The sequence below is a fragment of the Phalangium opilio genome, unplaced genomic scaffold (assembly GCF_054372755.1).
Source record: "Phalangium opilio isolate 3A_F unplaced genomic scaffold, DU_Popi_V2 ptg000070l_1, whole genome shotgun sequence".
Classification (NCBI taxonomy): domain Eukaryota; kingdom Metazoa; phylum Arthropoda; class Arachnida; order Opiliones; family Phalangiidae; genus Phalangium; species Phalangium opilio.
In genome coordinates, this window is record NW_028324182.1 from 5,319,201 (window position 1) to 5,338,017 (window position 18,817).

An 18,817-nucleotide genomic window follows, 5' to 3' on the forward strand; every position below is an offset into this window, starting at 1 on the left:
TATAATTAATATAAATAGAAATAATAGTAAAAATAAAAATTTAAATAAGATTTGCAAACCGTTGAGAAACTCCCGTCACTCGGACTCGATACGCAAAAGACCGAGGCTTAACCCTCCTGAATGTTCGTAGCTCGCGGCCATCTTTATTGTTTACATTGGCTCGCCTAGGTTTGGAGGGAGGGTCAAAATTCATACCCCCTTTTTATGGACAAATAAGGTCTAGCTTTTTTTAGTAGAGGGGAAGCTACGAGTCTCTACTCCTTCTACAATACAGCTCCGTGGTAAATCACTTCTGAACACACACCTCCTTATAATCTCAAGTCATTTTCATCCATATAAACTAGTATATGGCCAAAAAACCATAGAAATTACTGTTAATTTCGGACTATGTTTCGGACTTCTTTGAATTTCCCGGCAATACCTTTTTTTTTTTTTGGCAGCTTGCGCCTGCGCTCATGAGCGCGGCGCGCGTGATCGAGTGGGCTATGGTAAAACCATATGTATATGTCTATGGAAAAACCGAGGGGGCCGTCGCTCCTTCAAATCTCGTACACCTAATTTTTCAAATCGTTCAAATTACATAAATCACTTCCCAAATCTAGCAAATCACTAAAATCGCTATGAAATCAATCAAATCGTTGCACAAATCAGTGAAATCAATCGTAAATCGTTCAAATCACTATACCAAGCAGTCAAATCAAGAAATCATCAAATGAATCAAATCAATGCCAAATCACTAGCAAATCGTTCAAATCACTAACAAATCGGCAGCAAATCAGTCAAATCATTGAAATCATCAAAATCGATAGTGATTTCAAATCTCGTACCCTCTGATGCGTAATGACGGCCCCCTCGGGCAAAACTCTAGAAGCAGCAGCAGCAGGCAGTCTGGCTGCTCTGGCATTGTATGGGCTAGCACTCTGGGCTGCAGACTACAGTGTCAGTGTTGATTGTGTAATGGTGTGCGGACTGCGGTGACGGTACGTAAGCCGCTTGCTTATCAGTTTTGTGGTTGTGTAGTGTGTTATAAATGCATTGTTAAAAATAAACAGTTTAAATCTGTTTAATTTGGTCGGATTAACTTGATCCTTGTCGCGTAACGAACGCGAAAACGAAAATTATTAGAATTTACGCTTAAGCCTTGGCTTGTTTCGTGAAAACAAAATGCGAAGGCGAAGCCGTCTTGTTCTTTCCCGAGGTGCCGCCGCGGCCAAACGTTTTGAAGTTTCCTCGTTTTACAACGCGCAATGCACTCTGTAATCGATCAATTCCCGGGTTTATATTTAAATATTTTTCATGGTGATAATGTGATCCCAAAATATCTGACATGTATTTATTATCGACATAATTTAACAAATGTTGAGTAGTAACAAGCATGTATTATAATTGATTATACTTGGTATTCACATCTGTAACAACTTAAAACGTAAAATTAACTAAACAACAACATCATGGGAGATGACACCAGCGTTAAAGTTGCTGTTCGGTAAGATATATTTTGGATTATTTTGTGCATTTGAATTTATAATTGCATGCACCCTATTTTACCTGTACCTGGTTACTTAACTGTTAACTATATGGACCAGTGGTTACTTATATCTTGGGGCTAGTCTATGTTCCTATAGTACTGCTACGTATACTATATTTATGATTTTATGTATATATATATAGGCCTATATATAAAAAACTGAAAAACCACTAGACCAAGTATTTTTTGTGGTAGACGTAAGCTTGAAAACAAATTTTAAAAAGGAAGTATGCATTGCTACTTCAATTTTGTATAACAGTTCTCAAAAAACGTCTCTTAAGGTCTTAAACAATTGAATTTTATTATTTGGGTTAATTTTATTTCACGCTTAATAACTAAATTTGAATAGAACATGTGGAACAAGGACGTTTCTTTGTCTTTACTTTCTTATTTAGTTGTTTCGGTTGTTATTGATTTCGAGAGTAGGAACAAAACATTCCATACAGATCATACAATTTGATTTAATTATGGTTCAAGCGCTGCTCAGCAGCTTCAATTTGTAACAGCCCAGTTCGTACATTTATTTATAGATAGTTTTCACACATGGAGGATTCATACCATTTACACCAGGAGGCCGGGCTATCTGGAGGACAAAAACCCGTCTGCTTTTGTCCTCCAGATAGCCCGGATTCATGGTGAAAATGGTATGAATCCTCCATGTGTGAAAACTATCTATTTACTCAATAGAGTGCTGTCAGTTGTGACGTCAGATCCAAGGTTAAACGTCACGAGTCTGCCTTTAGCAATGGGCGGCCATGACAGTTACCGTTTTTTCTTTATGAGAAAACAGCATGGGTGACGTCACACCGGCGCTTCTGACAGCACTCCATATAAACCCAAATTTATTTCACCATTCATTGAGAGTTCGGAACAAATTGGCAGCTCTTTCTATTCCCGTTCATTCTATTCAAGATTGTTTTTTCGGGTCCTTTTGATTTCCGTTTTTGCCCCTGTACCATCCTTTTGGATGTGGTTGAATTTAATTGCCTGAAGCCTCGAAATATCCCGCTCTCATTCCATTCTCCTAGCTAGCCGAATGTTTACCACCCTGGAACGAAACGAACTCCTAAAAAAGGGAGGACCCCTTAGAAGTTACAAAAAAATTTAGACCTTTTAAAAGTCAGACCCTTTAGGAGACCATTTTAGAACAATGACAAATCTTTTGTCAGGAGAATATTAGAATAACAGGCCTTGGTTAGGAAAAGAAAGAACCATTTCTCGCGTAATTAGAAGAATAAGTGATTTGTTTTACACGCTTTTACATTGTCAGAAATGTTAGTTGGTGCGTAACACCTTGAGGAAAGTAATCAAAGAATGGTTGAGTTGGTATTTATTTTCCATAGAGATAGCGAGACCCGCACCCACCCCTCTAAATTGAGGTCGAATCGTGGTCTTGCATAGAGGAGCACTTATATTAGAAAGAAAAAAAAAATAATAATAACATTTCGTGACTTGGCTTAAAATGATTAAAGGACGACTTCCTCCCTCAACAATATTACTATAGTCACGTTGTTCCACTCCTCATTGTGTATTTTTTTAAATCTTTTGACAGGTGATTGAAACACCTTAGACCTTAACCAAAATGATAGTATGACCTTAGCAAGGTCAAGTTTAGTTTGCTATTTAAGCGTCTACACGATTATTTAAACTCCTCACGTTATTGATTGAGACGTAAAAAACCGTCAAATCATTGTCATTGTCCTTTACAGGGTTATAACCTCCAAAAAAATAATAACAGAAACAGAACTAGGCCTATAGTTTAGAAATAAAAACATCTGCCAAAAACAGCCCATATTTCAAAAGGGAAAAATTCATAATTTGAAAGCTGCATTCCATTTGACGTGTGCTTTATTATTTTTCCCCTAAAATAGATTTTTTATTACTTTCTCAGCCGCTTAATTTACTAGTTTACGTTTTTGCAAACCTACAGAAGTTACAGAAAGCATTGCGTACTTTATCGGATAATCTTCTAAAAGCAACTCGAATGAGGCAAAAATTACGAAAGGGATGAATTTAGGTGGGCGATGAAAAAAGAAACATTTACTACGTAGGATTTTATAATTCTTTACTACGCCACTTTCCTTAAAAGGGAATGGTGGCCTCTTTACTAGCTTAACCAAAACCTGCTCAATTTCTTAATCGTTGCGACGTTTCTTACCTTTAACTTTCGACAAATTATTTAACACCGATCAATTTCACAATTACCAAGAATTTACTTCGAAGTTTTGCCTACGCGCATTTACCCCGCATTCATTTGTAAATTAAACAATTGAAACGAAATGATGAACTTTTAAAAATAGAAGGCTAAATTAAAAACGCGAAAGAAAAGATAAGAAAAGAAACACAAAACTGGAAATGAAATTAACGCCTGGCTAATCTCGCGTCGGGTCCAACGTAATTTTTACCCCCAGGGCTCCATTAAGAGAATTAAAATTATCATAAAGAAAACATAATGCTTTAATTATTCATAATTTACGATGGTAAGAGTTGAAGTTTAGAAGAGAAGCAAACCGGTCTTAATTAGTGTTTATAAACGCTTGATTTTATTATTTTTATTTTTTTGTTGAACAAACAACGTAATATGATACTGTTAACTACTTTTTTTTTTGCAACGAGATGATGTTAAGTTTAAAATTTCAAGCTAAAGCGGCGCAATCATTTGACAAAAACTAACTCTTGACAGATTTTTATCTTACTTAACGCCAACGGGTTTGAGCGGTAAGAGTGAAAGGAAAATTTAAGTACTTGGAGATGGAAATATGAAATTACGTAAGATCGTGGAATTAATAACGAATTTTTGGTTGGTGATGACATACGCAACTATTAAAGTTGGAAATTTGGAAAGAAAAATGATTTACTTTCATTTGTAACGCGAAAGGCATTGCCCCTTACAAATAATCGATACATTTTCGACCTTACCCTCGCAATTAAATAAAATAGGTGTAATTAAAAAGAAACGTCCCTTAATATTATCAAAAGGGTGTTTCAAAAAGTTTAATAGTTTTCAGATCTTTTTATATTTGCTACCGTACACTATAATTATAATATCTTAATACAACCTTTTAAGTTTTGTGTAAGTTGGTAATTAAATTTTTTCGAGATTTTTCCTAAAGTTGTTTTCTTTAAGTGTGGCTTAATTGCTTCGGTGGTCTTAAAGATAAGGTATATCTATCAATGAATATTTGCCTAGCACTTCAAAATACACCTTACGTTGCGTAATATTTGATTAGTCTGAGTACAAAAAACGTTAAATTATGTAACAGAAAAGTAAACGTAATATTATATTCGAAATGGGTATAAAATTTTACTGCTTACGAAGGCCAGGAAACGCCACTTGTTTGAACCAAGAAGCGGTATCCAGTTTACTAGGGAGAAGGTATAAGATGCCTAAGTATTCGTGCGCCATAGTCCCAGTCCCCCTTTTAAAATACAAGGCGGGCGTAAAAGGACGCCGGGCTATTTTGTCTCTCCTCAGTCGAAAAATACGGAATTTTCGTCATACGCGTCGCGCTGACGGGAGTTTTCAAGAACCAATAAGATGCTGGTTGTAATTTAGAGGCGGCGGGGATTAACTCCGGACCTACTATACGTTTGGACTGGAGATAAAGCTAGATTATAAATGTGGCGAATTTATACCTTCTCTATAGTAAACAAGATATCGCTTCTTGTTTGAAATACGAGTTACTATGGAAAATAGAAGTTTATTTGATTGAAATTTACCGTTATTTTATTACTTAAGAATCCGGCCACAAATATCACGTGAAATATTGGAAATGTGTCATATTTGTACGTCGGTCACTCCGGGTGAACCGCAAGTGGTTTTGGGAAAAGATAAAGGTTTCACCTTTGATCACGTCTTTGACACCAATAGCCACCAAGATAGCGTTTACGAAACCTGTATAGGTCCATTAATAGAAGGGTAATTTGCACCCTTTTATATATATATAAAAAGCGTAAAATATTAATTCGTATTCATCAAACCCTTCGATACAGGTGTTTAGAAGGTTATAACGCGACTGTTTTAGCGTATGGACAGGTGAGAAGGGTTGTTTAGACCCAGTCTGGCGCGATTAATAATTAATTTGATTTTAAATAAAGACTGGCTCGGGTAAAACGTACACTATGGGAACGGGTTTCGATATTAACATGACAGCCGATGAACGAGGGGTAATTCCACGTGCTGTTGAACATTTATATAAAGGAATTGCGGAACGTCAAAATAGAGCCGTAGAAAGAGGTGAACCTCCACCCGAGTTTAAAATTAATGCCCAATTTATGGAGGTTTGTTTAATTACCTCATTTTAAAAAAAATAAACCAGCGAAACAGGATTTAAGTTTCAAGTTTATTCAATTTAGTTGTACAATGAAGAAATTAACGATCTCTTGAATACCGGTGGTGATTTAGATGATAAGGTAGTAATTGCTCGTTAAAATTGAACTTGTACATCGAACAAAATAATGAGTTATCATCGTACAAACAGGGCAATAAAATGCATATAAAAATTCACGAAGATTCTCGCGGGGGTATTTATACTGTTGGAGTTACCACGAGAAATGTTTCCAATATAGAAGAGGTATTCGTTTCGACATTTTGAACATTGAACCAGTTAAATTCTAACCAAAATAAACTTCCCGAAGACTCTACAATGTCTAAAAATGGGTGCTCTTTCTCGTACAACTGGTAGTACACAAATGAATACCCAGTCTTCAAGATCACACGCGATATTTACTTTACACGTCAAGCAACAAAGAATTGTTAAAATAGAAGTGCGTTTTTATTTTTAAATTTTTTTACGCGTGTTTGAGGTTAGTTTACTGAAGGTTTGGCTTATGTTTAGAGTGGTAAAAAAGCCGAAAGTGATATGGAGGAAGATTGTTACCAAGAACCTTTACCCGAACAAGAACCCGGCTTAAATGAATTTGAAACTTTAACCGCAAAGTTTCATTTTGTGGATCTAGCGGGTTCTGAAAGGTTAAAAAGAACTGGCGCTACTGGTGAAAGAGCCAGAGAAGGAATTTCAATTAATTGTGGTTTGGTATGCATTGTACGACGTACCCTAAGGTCAAAGTTCAATTGGTTTTATTCGAATTTCGTAGCTGGCTCTTGGAAACGTTATTTCAGCACTTGGTGATAAATCTAGGCGTGTTTCGCACGTACCTTACAGAGATTCCAAACTTACCAGGCTTCTACAAGATTCTCTTGGTGGGAATAGTCGAACCTTAATGATTGCCTGCGTCTCTCCATCCGATCGCGACTTTATGGAGACTTTGAATACCTTAAAATACGCCAATAGAGCTAAAAATATTAAGAATAGAGTTATGTTGAATCAAGATAAGTCCAGTCAAACTATATCCCTGCTCCGAAGAGAGATACAAAGGTTGGAATTGGAACTTATGGAATATAAGCAGGGTAAACGATTAGTGGGCGAGGATGGAAGTGAACAAATAAACGATATGTTTCACGAGAATACAATGTTGCAAACTGAAAATAATAATCTCAGGAGTCGTATTAAAGCTCTGCAAGAAACTGTCGAGCGTTTGACAGTTAGAAATTCCGAGCTCTTAGCCGAGAAACAAGCCGGGGCTTGGATAACATCTGGTAAGTTTTGACGTAACCAGTTAAAGATTTCTGATTTGAAGTTAATATTCTCGCAGAAGATGGATCCAAATCGGACATCACCGAAATGATTCAGGGTTATATTAAAGAAGTTGAAGATATCAGAGCTAAATTGATGGAGTCCGAAGAAATGTGCGTCATTTTGAGAAGAAACGCGCAAAGATCTCAATCTAGACTTACGCTAAGTCCATCATCGGGAGCCGTGGCTTTCTCGGGACAATATGATATCATCGAAAGTGAACACCCGACTGTGTACGATGTCCTACAAGACGCGAAGAAAGATGTTAAGAAACTTAAGAAGAAAACTAAGAAAGTTCAAAAGGAAGCTGGAATCGCGGGAGAAATGGTTACTTCAACTATGACGGACCTCGGAGGAAGTGATGGGGAAGATGATAAACCTGATGAGAGTGAGATGGGAGATGCAGACGAAGATGATGACGACAAGGATGTTAATGGTGTAGATGACGGAGATGAAAGTTCAGATTCCGAAGGAGAAGAGGAGAAAGGTTTGTTTATAAAAATTTATTATAATTTTTAGATTTCTTTTAAGCTTTAGTCTTCTTCAGAACACATTCACGAGGACTTGGCCGATCTCACTTGCGAAATTACTATAAAGGAGAAGCTTATTATGGAATTGGAACAAAGTCAAAGGCGACTGATTACCATGCGTCATCATTACGAAGAAAAATTAACGCAATTACAAATGAGGATTAAAGAAACGGAAATAGAAAGGGACAGAGTCCTCTCCAGTTTAACAACGAGTAAAGAAAATCAGGGTGAAGAGAAAGTGAAGAAAGTTAAAGAACAGTTTGAGAAAAAGTTATCGACGTTGCAAAATGAACTTAAAAAAATGCAAGCCGCTAAGAAAGAACACGCTCAGTTGATGAGAACTCAATCAAAATACGAAACTCAAATGAAGCAGCTGAAAGACGAAGTGTTGGAGATGAAAAAGACGAAAGTTAGGTTGATGAATCAAATGAAGGAAGCGTCTTCCAAACACAAAATGGAGGAGAAAAGACGACTGAAAGAAATTGAGCAGGTTAAGAAGGACAGTCGCAAGAAAGACATACAACTCAGGAAATTGGAAACCGAAAAGAGATTAAAGGAAAATATCCTTAGAAGGAAACAAGAGGAAGTCAATGCCTTGAAAAGAATGACCAAACCAATGTCCGATAAAGTTGCTGGAAGAGTTAGTCACCCCAATGTTACTTCCTCATCGTTTAACGCGAAAATGCGACGTCATTCTTTCTCACCCAAACAAGCCAAACATAAATGGCAGAATCTCGAGAAAAACGTAATATCTTTAATAAATAAAAAAATAAAAATATTGCGTATCTTATTTATTTCATTGAATTCATAGATTACCAAATTAGTTCTTAGTAAACAAAGTGTTTATAACGTTGAAAGGGACATGGATAGGTGGTTACACGTAAGACGAGAATCTCACCTTTTCTGTCCATTATTTAACAGGTAATAATCAATTCTTCTAATCGCAGGAACGAGAGAAGTTGAGTAGAATCTTAGAGAAAATTATTAAAAAGCGTGAAAAAGCTATTCAAGACGGAAAAGTATTTAAATTAATGCGTCATGCCGGCGTCCATAAGCTAATTTTCAATTCCGGTTCCTTTAGGATTCCGATACAATTAGAGATTTGGAGGAACAAATCGACAATCTCAGAGCGAATATTGATTACGTACGCGAGAATATTTACGAATGTCAAAGTAGCATCGCGGAAATTGAAGATACCAAAGATGATATGAGCGCTTTGGACGTCAATACCTTAATCAACAATATGAAGTTCGAAGAAGCCAGTTATATGATTGAAAAACTATTAAACATGGCAATTAGTCAAAGCTTCAATGCGGCTCAAAAAGATACTTGCGTCAAGGAACTGGAAGCTAAATTGCAGCAAGTGGTCGAAAGCAATTCCGTTCAACAGCAGCTACTTCAACATTTACTTAATCAAAATAATGAGGATGCCTATAACGTCTTCTTACCTTCCGCCGATCAAGACGGCTTTGAAAGTGCCTCGTCTTCGAGATCAGTGTCTCCCGTTGACAGGTAAGGAGTATTTTTTTTTATAACTATAGGCTTGGTTTTTCAAGGTTTATTTGCGTATATTTGGTCTAAACCTAATTTAATCAGATGTAGTCGCGTTTCAAACGTTAAATTTCTAGATTTAAATTACGCTTCTTAAAGAATATTTTAATATAGTTGATACTGTTGTACATACATACCGAGGGGTCGGACGTTTGTCAAAATCCCGTACATTTCGTTTGAAATCTGTTTAAAATCTCTCTCGAAAATCTCGAAATCCCGAAATCTCGCGTCAAAATCTAAAAATCTTAAAATCTCACGTCAAAATCTGAAAATTTTAAAATCTCACGTCAAAATCTAGAAATCCCAAAATCCCTACCTTAAAATCTGAAAATCGCGAAATCCCTATTTTAAAATCTGAAAATTCCGAAATCTTCACCTAAAATCCCGAAATCTCACATTAAAATCTGAAAATCCCAAAATCCCTATTTTAAAATCTGAAAATACCGAAATCTTCACCTAAAATCCCGAAATCTCACATTAAAATCTAGAAATCCCGAAATCTTAACGTAAATCCCGAAATCTCATCCTAAAATATCAAAATCAGAAAATCTCCTCGAAATCCGAAAATCTCCTCGAAATCTGAAAATCTCCTTCAAAATCTGAAAATCTTGTTCCAAAGCCCGAAATCTCCTTCAAAATCTGAAAATCCTGAACAAAATCCCGAAATCTTCTTCGAAATCTGAAAATCTCCTTTAAAATCCCGAAATCTTAAAATCTTGGACTAGATTTCCAGATTTCTAAAATCTGAGTCAGAATCTCAAAATCTGGGGCAAAATCTCAAAATCTTTGTCAAAATCTTGAAATCTCAAAATCCCGTTCACTAAAATGCCGAACGTCCGACCCCTCGATACATACTCCTTGTGTTCTGATTTTATTTACCCTTTTGTTTTTTATCCACGCATGTTGCTACTTTCTACTTTATTCTAAATAATTTGCTTCATTGATCGTGAATTTGAAAATTTGTAATCAAAAAAACTGTGGTGGCTTTGTTTTATTGTCTTTCTTTCTCAGCGTTGTGTTCTTTACTTTCCTGGCTAGTTTTGTTGATTTTATTTTCGTTTATCTCATTTGGGTTTGAATTACATCAAACCCAAGTAAATGTTAAAAGAAATTTTGCTACCGCACTGCAAATCAAATTTTTTTGCCCATGTATTTTGTTTTTGGCTTTATTTTATTTGCTCCGCGCTGTCTACAAAAAACAAAAACAAAAAAACAAATGTGCCTTCCAAAAACATCGTTATCATCATTGACTTCCGTCCTGATGGGTATTAGCGCTTTAACTGAATCTCAACCTCCGAGTACCACCACCACAACTCAGTACGCTCGAAGGAATAAGGTACGCCTCCCCCATTTTCTGAGGAAATTAATTAAGGTAGGGTTACGAATTTGGGATTGTTAATTGTTTTAGGCCAGAAGAAAAACGGCAACACCCGAAGACCTTCTTTATCCCAGAGAAAGTGGTTTGGAAGGTGCAGCATCTCGGGTCGAATCGCTACAGAATATACCTGAAAGTAGCGCCGCCCATATTAGCGCCATTCCCAGTTGCATGACTGCCAGTTGTCCCAAAGAGACTTTAGATCGTATCTTGATGCCTCCTCCAACTCCGATGAATATCAGTTTCATCCAGGATTCTATGCACAGAGTGACGAGCGCGCCTGGTTCGCTGAGGTATGTGAACTTTTGGTATTTGGTAAGGTTATATATACGGCCAGAAGTGAGATGAGACTAGAAGTGAAGGGCTCTAGCATTGGTAATAGATCCTGGCACTAGTGAACAAATTTGAGGATTTTACGCCGCTTCAATCACGCCTACATTAGAGAGAAAAAAAATTGGTCGAGTTCCAAAATCATTTCCTACCCCCTTCCCCTCAACCTAAAGCGGCGAAACACGGACACGGGTGCTTGAATCTAGTTCGGCCGTCTACCACCGCGAGCGTCTCACGTTTTGGAGGGGAAATTCTGAAACCGCCACCAGAGGGCCAACCGTTGGTGTGTTATCAAGAATATTCACTTTCGCCAAGCGAAGAATTTGGTTAGCTCAGTACTTCTAGTCTCATCTCACTTCTGATACGGCTAGATTGTGTATTGCAGCCTTCGCTCGAGGATTGATATGTCGAAGAACTAAAAACTAATATAAAATGCATGGTTTTAATTAACTCGTGCAAAAATTGATTAGGGAGATGGTTGGAAAGCCTAAACTCGAACCATCGCCATTGCTAGGCAGAAAAACGTATGGCGGCTATCCCGACGTCTCTCCTTCCTTAAGGCGCAAAAATTTCGGAAATGCGAACAATTATCCTCCTTCTCCTCCTTCTAGACAAAATTCCGTGTAAGGCTTTTTAAAATTGGCTCGAGTTTAAAGCTGCATTTTGCTCTTGGAGAAGAATTCCGAGCCAAAAATGATAGCTGTGTACGTAATTGTCTTTGAATGGCCTGAGCTAATTTTGCCGAGTCTTTTTGTTTTCTCCCTTCGTTTTTTTTTTGATGATGGCTTAGAGATACGACTGCCTCGGATTACAGCCCACCGGGTAGTCCGACCGGTAGCCGGCGCAATTTTCAGCGTGATGACAATGTATTCTCCCGTCTAACAAGCGGCATTAAGAAAACTAATAAACCAGACAGGTACTAAACCTCTAACAGTATTCTTCCGCCCGCCAGACTCTTTAGCTTTTGACTTTTGCGATTTACCAACTAAGTTTTAACTAATTCCTTTGGTCCCCTTCAGCGTTGCCAGATAAAAATTACCAAATTATCTTACCAAAGCCAAAAAATTATCGATTTTCAACCAAAATTATCGTACGCTCTGAGCGCCTCCAAAATAGAGTGCTGTCAGTTGTGACGTCAGATCCAAGGTTAAACGTCACGAGTCTGCCTTTAGCAATGGGCGGCCATGACAGTTACCGTTTTTTCTTTATGGGAAAACAGCATGGGTGACGTCACACCGGCGCTTCTGACAGCACTCTATAGCAGTAAAACTTATGCGAGTGTTCTGATTCACCTTGAATTTATACTAAAATCAGTACAAGGGTCATAAGGAGATAGGGTAATAACGTCTCCAAGCGTTTCTCACATCCTGCCTTTGGTCTTAAGTGTATTATTACTATGGGATGAACATGATTCGCTGCCTCCCATTTCGCCTCTTTCTACCCCTAGCGAGACTTTTCTGCCCAGATTAGTTCAATTTCCCTTTGATTTCGAAATTATCGTACAATTATCGTACGCCTAAGCCGAATTATCGAATTTAGCGTACTATATAGTACAGCCTCAAAATTATAGTACGCTTCGAAAAAACTCTTAAAATTATCGCATTGTACTATAATTATCGTACGTCTGGCAACGCTGGGCCGCCCCTTGCACGAAAATGTTACGAATTTTTTGGGTTTTTGTATCTTTAGGGGCGTAATTGCCAGTTATCAAGGTAGAAATCCACCTAAAACATCCCCTCTAGTTTGTACTCACATTGCTGAAGGTCATAGTAAAGCCGTGTTAGCCGTAACTGCTACTGATGACGTATTATTCAGTAGTTCTAAAGGTAACTACGTGGTCTGTTAGAAGCCAGCCTGGACAGTTTCAATATATTCATTACTAAAATATTTAAGATCGTACTGTAAAAATTTGGGATTTGCATACTGGTCAAGAAATTCAAAGTTTGGGTGGTCATCCCAGTAACGTCGTCACTGTGAAATATTGCGAATATACTAGATTGGCTTTTAGCGTCTCCGCGTCTTACGTCAAAGTATGGGATGTTCGGGAAAACCCTGCTAGATGCGTCAAAACTTTAACCTCCTCGGGATCGACCACCAATGGCCCTATAGTTCTTCAGACTCCTTCCAGAACTTCTCAAATGTCAATGGGCGAGTCTCAAATCAATGATATTGCCTTGAATCATTACGGAACTACTTTATACTCCGCGTCTGGAAACATTGTTCGCATCTGGGATCTCAAAATGTATGCACAAACTTCAGTAAACTCTTAACCTTAAAGGGACTGTAAAGAAGGGATCGGCGGGTGGTTAAAAATTATTTCAAATACGTCAGAGACACGTGACTTAGGAAAGGCGTGGTTCAAAGAAGCTTAGTTCGTTTTATTTCGAAAACTACCACTTCATGCATGGAATTGGCGCTGCAATCTCGCGAAAAACAAGGACTAGATGTTAACTAGTTCCACTCCATGAGGAGCCTTTAATTATATCTTGTCACTAGCTGTTACCCGCGGCGTCGCTCGCGTGTAATAAGAACTTAAATCAAAATGATACAAAGAATGGGTAGATTTTACTGATGACTAATATTATTGTAGTACCCTAGGAGCGAAGGCACTTGGTTTTGCCCGTCAGCCCGTCGGGATGCATTTTTTATTACTTTTCACCCGGACATTATTCTATAAAGAAGGGTTTTTGAGTTTCTGGCCGCCATTTGAAAAGATGGCAACAAATCGAACCCAAAATACCATTCAGCCCGTCTATAGGTTAAAGGAAACCCGTGTACTAAATATCTGCGAAATCGGTTGAAACGCGCGGACTTTGTTGCAAAGAGAAGAGTTTTTACATTTCTGGGCGCCATTTTTTAAGATGGCGGCGGATTGGAAAAATCTTTCTTAGTACGCGCCTACTACTTATGAGTAAGGTTCCTGCAAATTTTCAGCCTTCTAGGGCAAGTGGTTTGGGCTGGGCGTTGATTATCAGTCAGTCAGTCAGGACTTTGATTTATATAGATATAGATCACGTGATGTCTGTGACGTATTTCAAATAATTTTTACCCACCTGGAACTAGTTAACATCTAGCCCTTGTTTTTAGCGAGATTGCAGCGCCAATTCCATGCATGAAGCGGGTAGTTTTTGAAATAAAACTAACTATGAACACTTCTTTGAACCACGCCTCTCCTTGGTCACGTGCCTCTGACGTATTTCAAATAATTTTTACCCACCCGCCGATGCCTGCTTTACAGTCCCTTTAACCTTGAGTCCTTGACGCATTCGTAATCTTGATTTGGGGGTTTTTTGGTTGAAGGTTTTCTTGCGTTGGTCGACTAAGTGGCGGTCATCAAGCCGCCGTCATGTGCTTAGCAGTTGATGATATTGGAATGGACAATAATATAGTCGTAACTGGTTCCAAAGATCATTATATTAAAGTATTTGGAGTTGTAGATGGCGTAGGAGGTATTCAAACTCCCAAAATCAATTTGGAACCGCCACATTATGATGGGATTCAATCGTTGGCTATTTGCGGCGATTATCTCTTCTCTGGTTCAAGGGATATGTGCATTAAAAAGTGGGATCTGTCTAATAATACCTTGGTGCAGGTAAAGTTCAACTTTTGAACGTTGTTACTGTTTTGAAGTGTAAAGATAATGCTGAGGAAATATTTTCAGTCTTTGAATCAAGCTCACAAGGATTGGATCTGCGCGTTAAGTTTTCTTCCCTCCGGTGATGTTCTCCTTAGCGGTTGTCGAGGAGGTTGTCTTAAACTCTGGTCAACTGACACTTGTCAATTGATGGGAGAAATTCGAGCCCATATTGCCCCTATCAACGCCATTACTACTAATTCTTCTGCCATTTTTACCGCTTCCAAGTAAGAAATGATGAAAATTTTAACTATTAGAATAGAAAGTGGATCGAGTTTTACGAAGATTTTTGTTAGTTAGTTTGTTAGTTTCTAAGTAATCAGTTCTTAACTCTTTATAATCTTAATTCCATCATTACTCTTTTGTTTTTTTTTTCATAATTTCAGTGAATCTGATATTAAAATTTGGAATCCACCTTCCGGGAAGTCTAGCTTCTCGTCTTCTACTTTTGATCTTGACTTTTAGACATAACCAAATCTAACAGGTCTATTTTCTCTTGGTGTTAAATGTATTCCCTAACATGACATTGACATTTTCGTAAACTGTTGTGAAAAGATGTCCTAGTTTTAGCATGGAACCTCTTTCTCTCCTCTCACTCTCTCCCTCTCTAGATATCTACTTATACCTTTCCTTCACTTAAATACAGGGGTGTGCGAGTACTCGTTAAGTTCGAGTATCGAGCCGAGTACTCGACTCGATACTCGATAACAACACATTGAGAAACTCGAGAAAGATTCGAGTAGCTTTTTAACATCTTAAATACTCGACAAATACTCGAGTCCGAGGCTTACAACTATAGCAGACGATGAGTTCATGATCATTTATTTTGAAAATCACCTGTTCAATGTTTAATTGATCACTAACAATCTTTTTGAACTAGTTAGATGTTAGATAATTGAAAATCTTCGTTATTTTCAAGAAATTTACAAAATTGCTACTCGACAAGTCAATATTTGAGACTCGATAATTACTCGAAAGAACCAAAATTTGACCTATCTAAATACTCGATACTCGAAAGTATTTTTGAGACTCGGCTCGATACTCGATAAGAAATTAGTTTCGATACTCGGACTCGGCTCGAAACCGAAAAAACGGGACTCGCACACCACTGCTTAAATATCACTTTTGCACCAAACATTTCAAGTATCGAAAACATTTTTTTGTTGCCTTCACAATCAAATACTTAATACTTCTTCCAATAACGTCCCTTAATCATTTACAGCGATATCACTGAACTTATTATTATTTTTTTTTTTTTTTTTGCTTTTTGAAAAAAAAAAATCTTTAGCCTGATGTCAAAAAAAGTTTTTTAAAATAACTAGAAAGGCAGAAACCTTTTGGCTTTTGATGTTTTTTGAGTTTTTGACGTTAAATATTAGCATTATCTCCGTTTTTAATTATTTTATTGACAATTTTTTTTTCTTAGTGATAACAATATTTCGGTGTGGAGGCTTAGAGTCAGCAATGAAACGTCACCTGATTTCAGTGATTTTGGAGATGAAAGATTTCATTAGTCTTTCCTTACACCCACCCCTTTTACCTAAAGGCTAAAACAAAAGTATATAACATTCCATTTGGGACTCTTTTTTATAATTTATTTGTAATACCGGTTGTGATTTTTTTTTTTTTTTTTTTAAAGTTTCTTAGTTTATTTTATTTTATAAATATAATATTAATTTGATATTCCACAAAAAACATTTTTTATAGGAAGAAATTAAAATTAAAATTAACGTTAATTTTGTAAATAGAAAAGATAAATACGCGTTAAGGGCTTTTTGCTTAAAATATTTAATCTACTAATAAAAAATTCCATAATGTTTTTTTTTTTTAGAAAAATTAGAAATAAATGATTCAATAAAGTTACGTAGAACCACAACGAAAACTAGTTAAAGTCTATACTAACTAATTAAATCTTCCCTTTTAATTAATTAATTATTTATTAAGAAATTAAATTAGTAACTAATAATTAATTGCTAAATAAATAAATAAATTAGACTAAAAGACGGTAAGTTTAATGATATTTCCAAGGGTTTGTGGGCTACGTATTTACAGAAGTAAGATGAGACTAGAAGTAAAGAGCTCTATAGCATTGATAGTAGATCCTGGCACTAGTGAATAAATTTGAGGATTTTATGCCGCTTCCATGATAGCACCTACACTAGAGAGAAAAAAAATTGGTCGAGTTCCATAAACATTTCCTACCCTTTCCCCTCAACCTAAAGCGGCCGAACACGGACGCGGCTCCTTGAATCTAGTTCGGCCGTCTACCACCACCCGAGAGCGTCTCACGTTTTGGAGGGGAAATTCAGAAACCGCTACCAGAGGGCCAACCGTTCGTGTCTTATCAAGAATATTCACTTTCGCCAAGTGAAATATTTGGTTAGCTCAGTACTTCTGGTCTCATCTCACTTCTGCCTGTATTTATAAGCATTCCTAAACAAGTTTATTCATGAATCTGTTAATTAGTTAATGAATAAATTCATTGTTTAATATTTAAAATTTTTTTTTATTATCTAACTTCCTTATACGTATTTTTTTTTTTTTTTTTTTTTTTACTTTTTGACAAAATTAATATTTACTTTTAGGAATGTTTTTTTAATTTAATTTTAATATTTTGTTAAACTTTTTCTTGGATGGTCTGTTAATCTGTTTTAAGATTTCAGTCCAAAAATTAATTATTACGCAGAAATACTTTGTTAACTGTGTAAAATACTAAAACATTGAAATACATAACATTCGCAACCCTTGAGAATAAATAAATAAATAAATAAATAAACAAATTATATAACCAGTAGAAAATAAATAAACCAAATAAAAACAAATAGATTTAACGAGAAACTAAATTCAAATAAATTTTTTAACAGTATCATTAAAAAAAAAATAAAATAATAGATAAACCAAATATAATTAAAGGCTTTTGGGTTTAATTTAATTGTTTAATTGTTTAAAAGCACAAATCGTTGTTTAGTTTAGTTTAGAAACCGGAAACACTTAATGAGTTGCTTAATTATAATTTAAATTATGTAAATAAGGGGTGATTAGTTTAGTTTATTTCTAAATATAATAATATAGTAAATTAAAATATGAAAAATGGGTAAGACGGTAACGTTAACGGAACAACAGAAAGCAAGGCTTAGTTTTGTAATTAAAAATGATCACGAGAAAATATTATAAATCTAGCTATTTTATAACAAAACACAGTTCTTTTAGTCAGAAACACCAACCAGCTTAAGATATAGAGTGCTGTCAGTTGTGACGTCAGATCCAAGGTTAAACGTCACGAGTCTGCCTTTAGCAATGGGCGGCCATGACAGTTACAGTTTTTTCTTTATGGGAAAACAGCATGGGTGACGTCACAACTGCGCTTCTGACAGCACTCTATTGGTTTTATCTTTAAGCTTAAGCTTTTTAATTTTAATTTTAATCTTTATTTATAATATGAGGGCAAAAACGGATTTATGTACTAAGAACGTCGGATCGTAGCTTTAGCCTCTAGTACCATCCTCGCGGCATACTTTATTGAGAAACTTCGTCTGCTTATATTTTGACTCCACCTACAAATTCTGTATATAGCGACTTCTAGAGATCGAAAATGTCATTCTTAGCTCTATTTTCGTGGTTAAATAATTTTTTTTTCTTTTCGAAATAGGGACTTGTCAATTCGGGCTTAACTCCGCCCCCAGCGCCATTATGGTATGTTTTTTTTAACAGAATGGAAGCTACATAAGCCCCTCCTCCTGGTATGTTTTTTAGCACTAGTGGAAGGTAGCCTGACGTTTGCATGACGTAGTACTGCCAAGTCCCTAATTGCTAAATTGCTATATACAGAATTTGTGGGTGGAGTCAAAATATAAGCAGACGATGTTTCTCAATAAAGTATGCAAGGATGGGTAGTGAATTTGCTACATTCAACGTTCTTCTTACATAAATCCATTTTTGATGAGGGGGAAAATACTAGCAGCAATTTTAGCTTCTTCAGATTTTACATTCCTGTTTGTTTAACTGTGATTAAGTAATAGGCGAAAATAAATTTTAGTCCTAGAATATTACTAGCTTTTAGGTACAAAATAATATGATTAACAGCGGTAAATATTTATTTTGTTCCTTAACCAAATAAAAGATTGTGATTTATAATTGTGAATAAAGTTTTTATTTTTTAATGTGAATAATAATAATACGTGTTTTTGGAGGAAGGATCATATTATTAAAATTATTAAGATACCAAATTTTTGG

At 36.3% G+C, this 18,817-nt stretch overlaps 2 protein-coding genes across 3 annotated transcripts in view; one reads left to right on the plus strand and one right to left on the minus strand.

The window, feature by feature from the left end:
* The first annotated feature begins 916 nt into the window (after nucleotides 1-916).
* Nucleotides 917-18,810, plus strand: Klp31E (kinesin-like protein 31E). 2 transcript variants are annotated; one of them, XM_089842702.1, is made up of 23 exons: nucleotides 918-1,486; nucleotides 5,268-5,447; nucleotides 5,522-5,564; nucleotides 5,627-5,809; nucleotides 5,885-5,941; nucleotides 6,010-6,102; nucleotides 6,167-6,295; nucleotides 6,367-6,564; nucleotides 6,626-7,127; nucleotides 7,184-7,651; nucleotides 7,712-8,439; nucleotides 8,506-8,574; nucleotides 8,642-8,713; nucleotides 8,776-9,206; nucleotides 10,518-10,581; nucleotides 10,654-10,913; nucleotides 11,421-11,573; nucleotides 11,741-11,866; nucleotides 12,640-12,776; nucleotides 12,844-13,192; nucleotides 14,251-14,542; nucleotides 14,612-14,811; nucleotides 16,011-18,810. In XM_089842702.1, the coding sequence occupies exons 1-23, from the start codon at nucleotides 1,452-1,454 to the stop codon at nucleotides 16,096-16,098; spliced, it is 4,857 nt and encodes a 1,618-aa protein (XP_089698828.1). In that variant the 5' UTR covers nucleotides 918-1,451; the 3' UTR covers nucleotides 16,099-18,810. The 2 variants fall into 2 exon arrangements, with proteins under 2 accessions (XP_089698829.1, XP_089698828.1); XM_089842703.1 differs by lacking the exon at nucleotides 11,421-11,573 and having other exon boundaries at nucleotides 917-1,486.
* The window catches only part of in (inturned planar cell polarity protein), a 191,778-nt gene continuing 188,202 nt past the window's right edge, over nucleotides 15,242-18,817 (minus strand). The window contains exon 20 of the mRNA XM_089842707.1: nucleotides 15,242-15,695. The gene's annotated coding sequence lies outside the window, so the exon portion shown is untranslated. The remainder of the gene's footprint in view (nucleotides 15,696-18,817) is intronic.

Bases quoted from the DNA above. Each gene is read 5' to 3' on its own strand.
- Klp31E (XM_089842702.1), top strand. From the start codon at position 1,452: ATGGGAGATGACACCAGCGTTAAAGTTGCTGTTCG. The intron at 5,810-5,884 runs GTTTGTTTAATT...TATTCAATTTAG, and splicing joins TTAATGCCCAATTTATGGAG to TTGTACAATGAAGAAATTAA. The intron at 11,574-11,740 runs GTAAGGCTTTTT...ATGATGGCTTAG, and splicing joins CCTTCTAGACAAAATTCCGT to AGATACGACTGCCTCGGATT.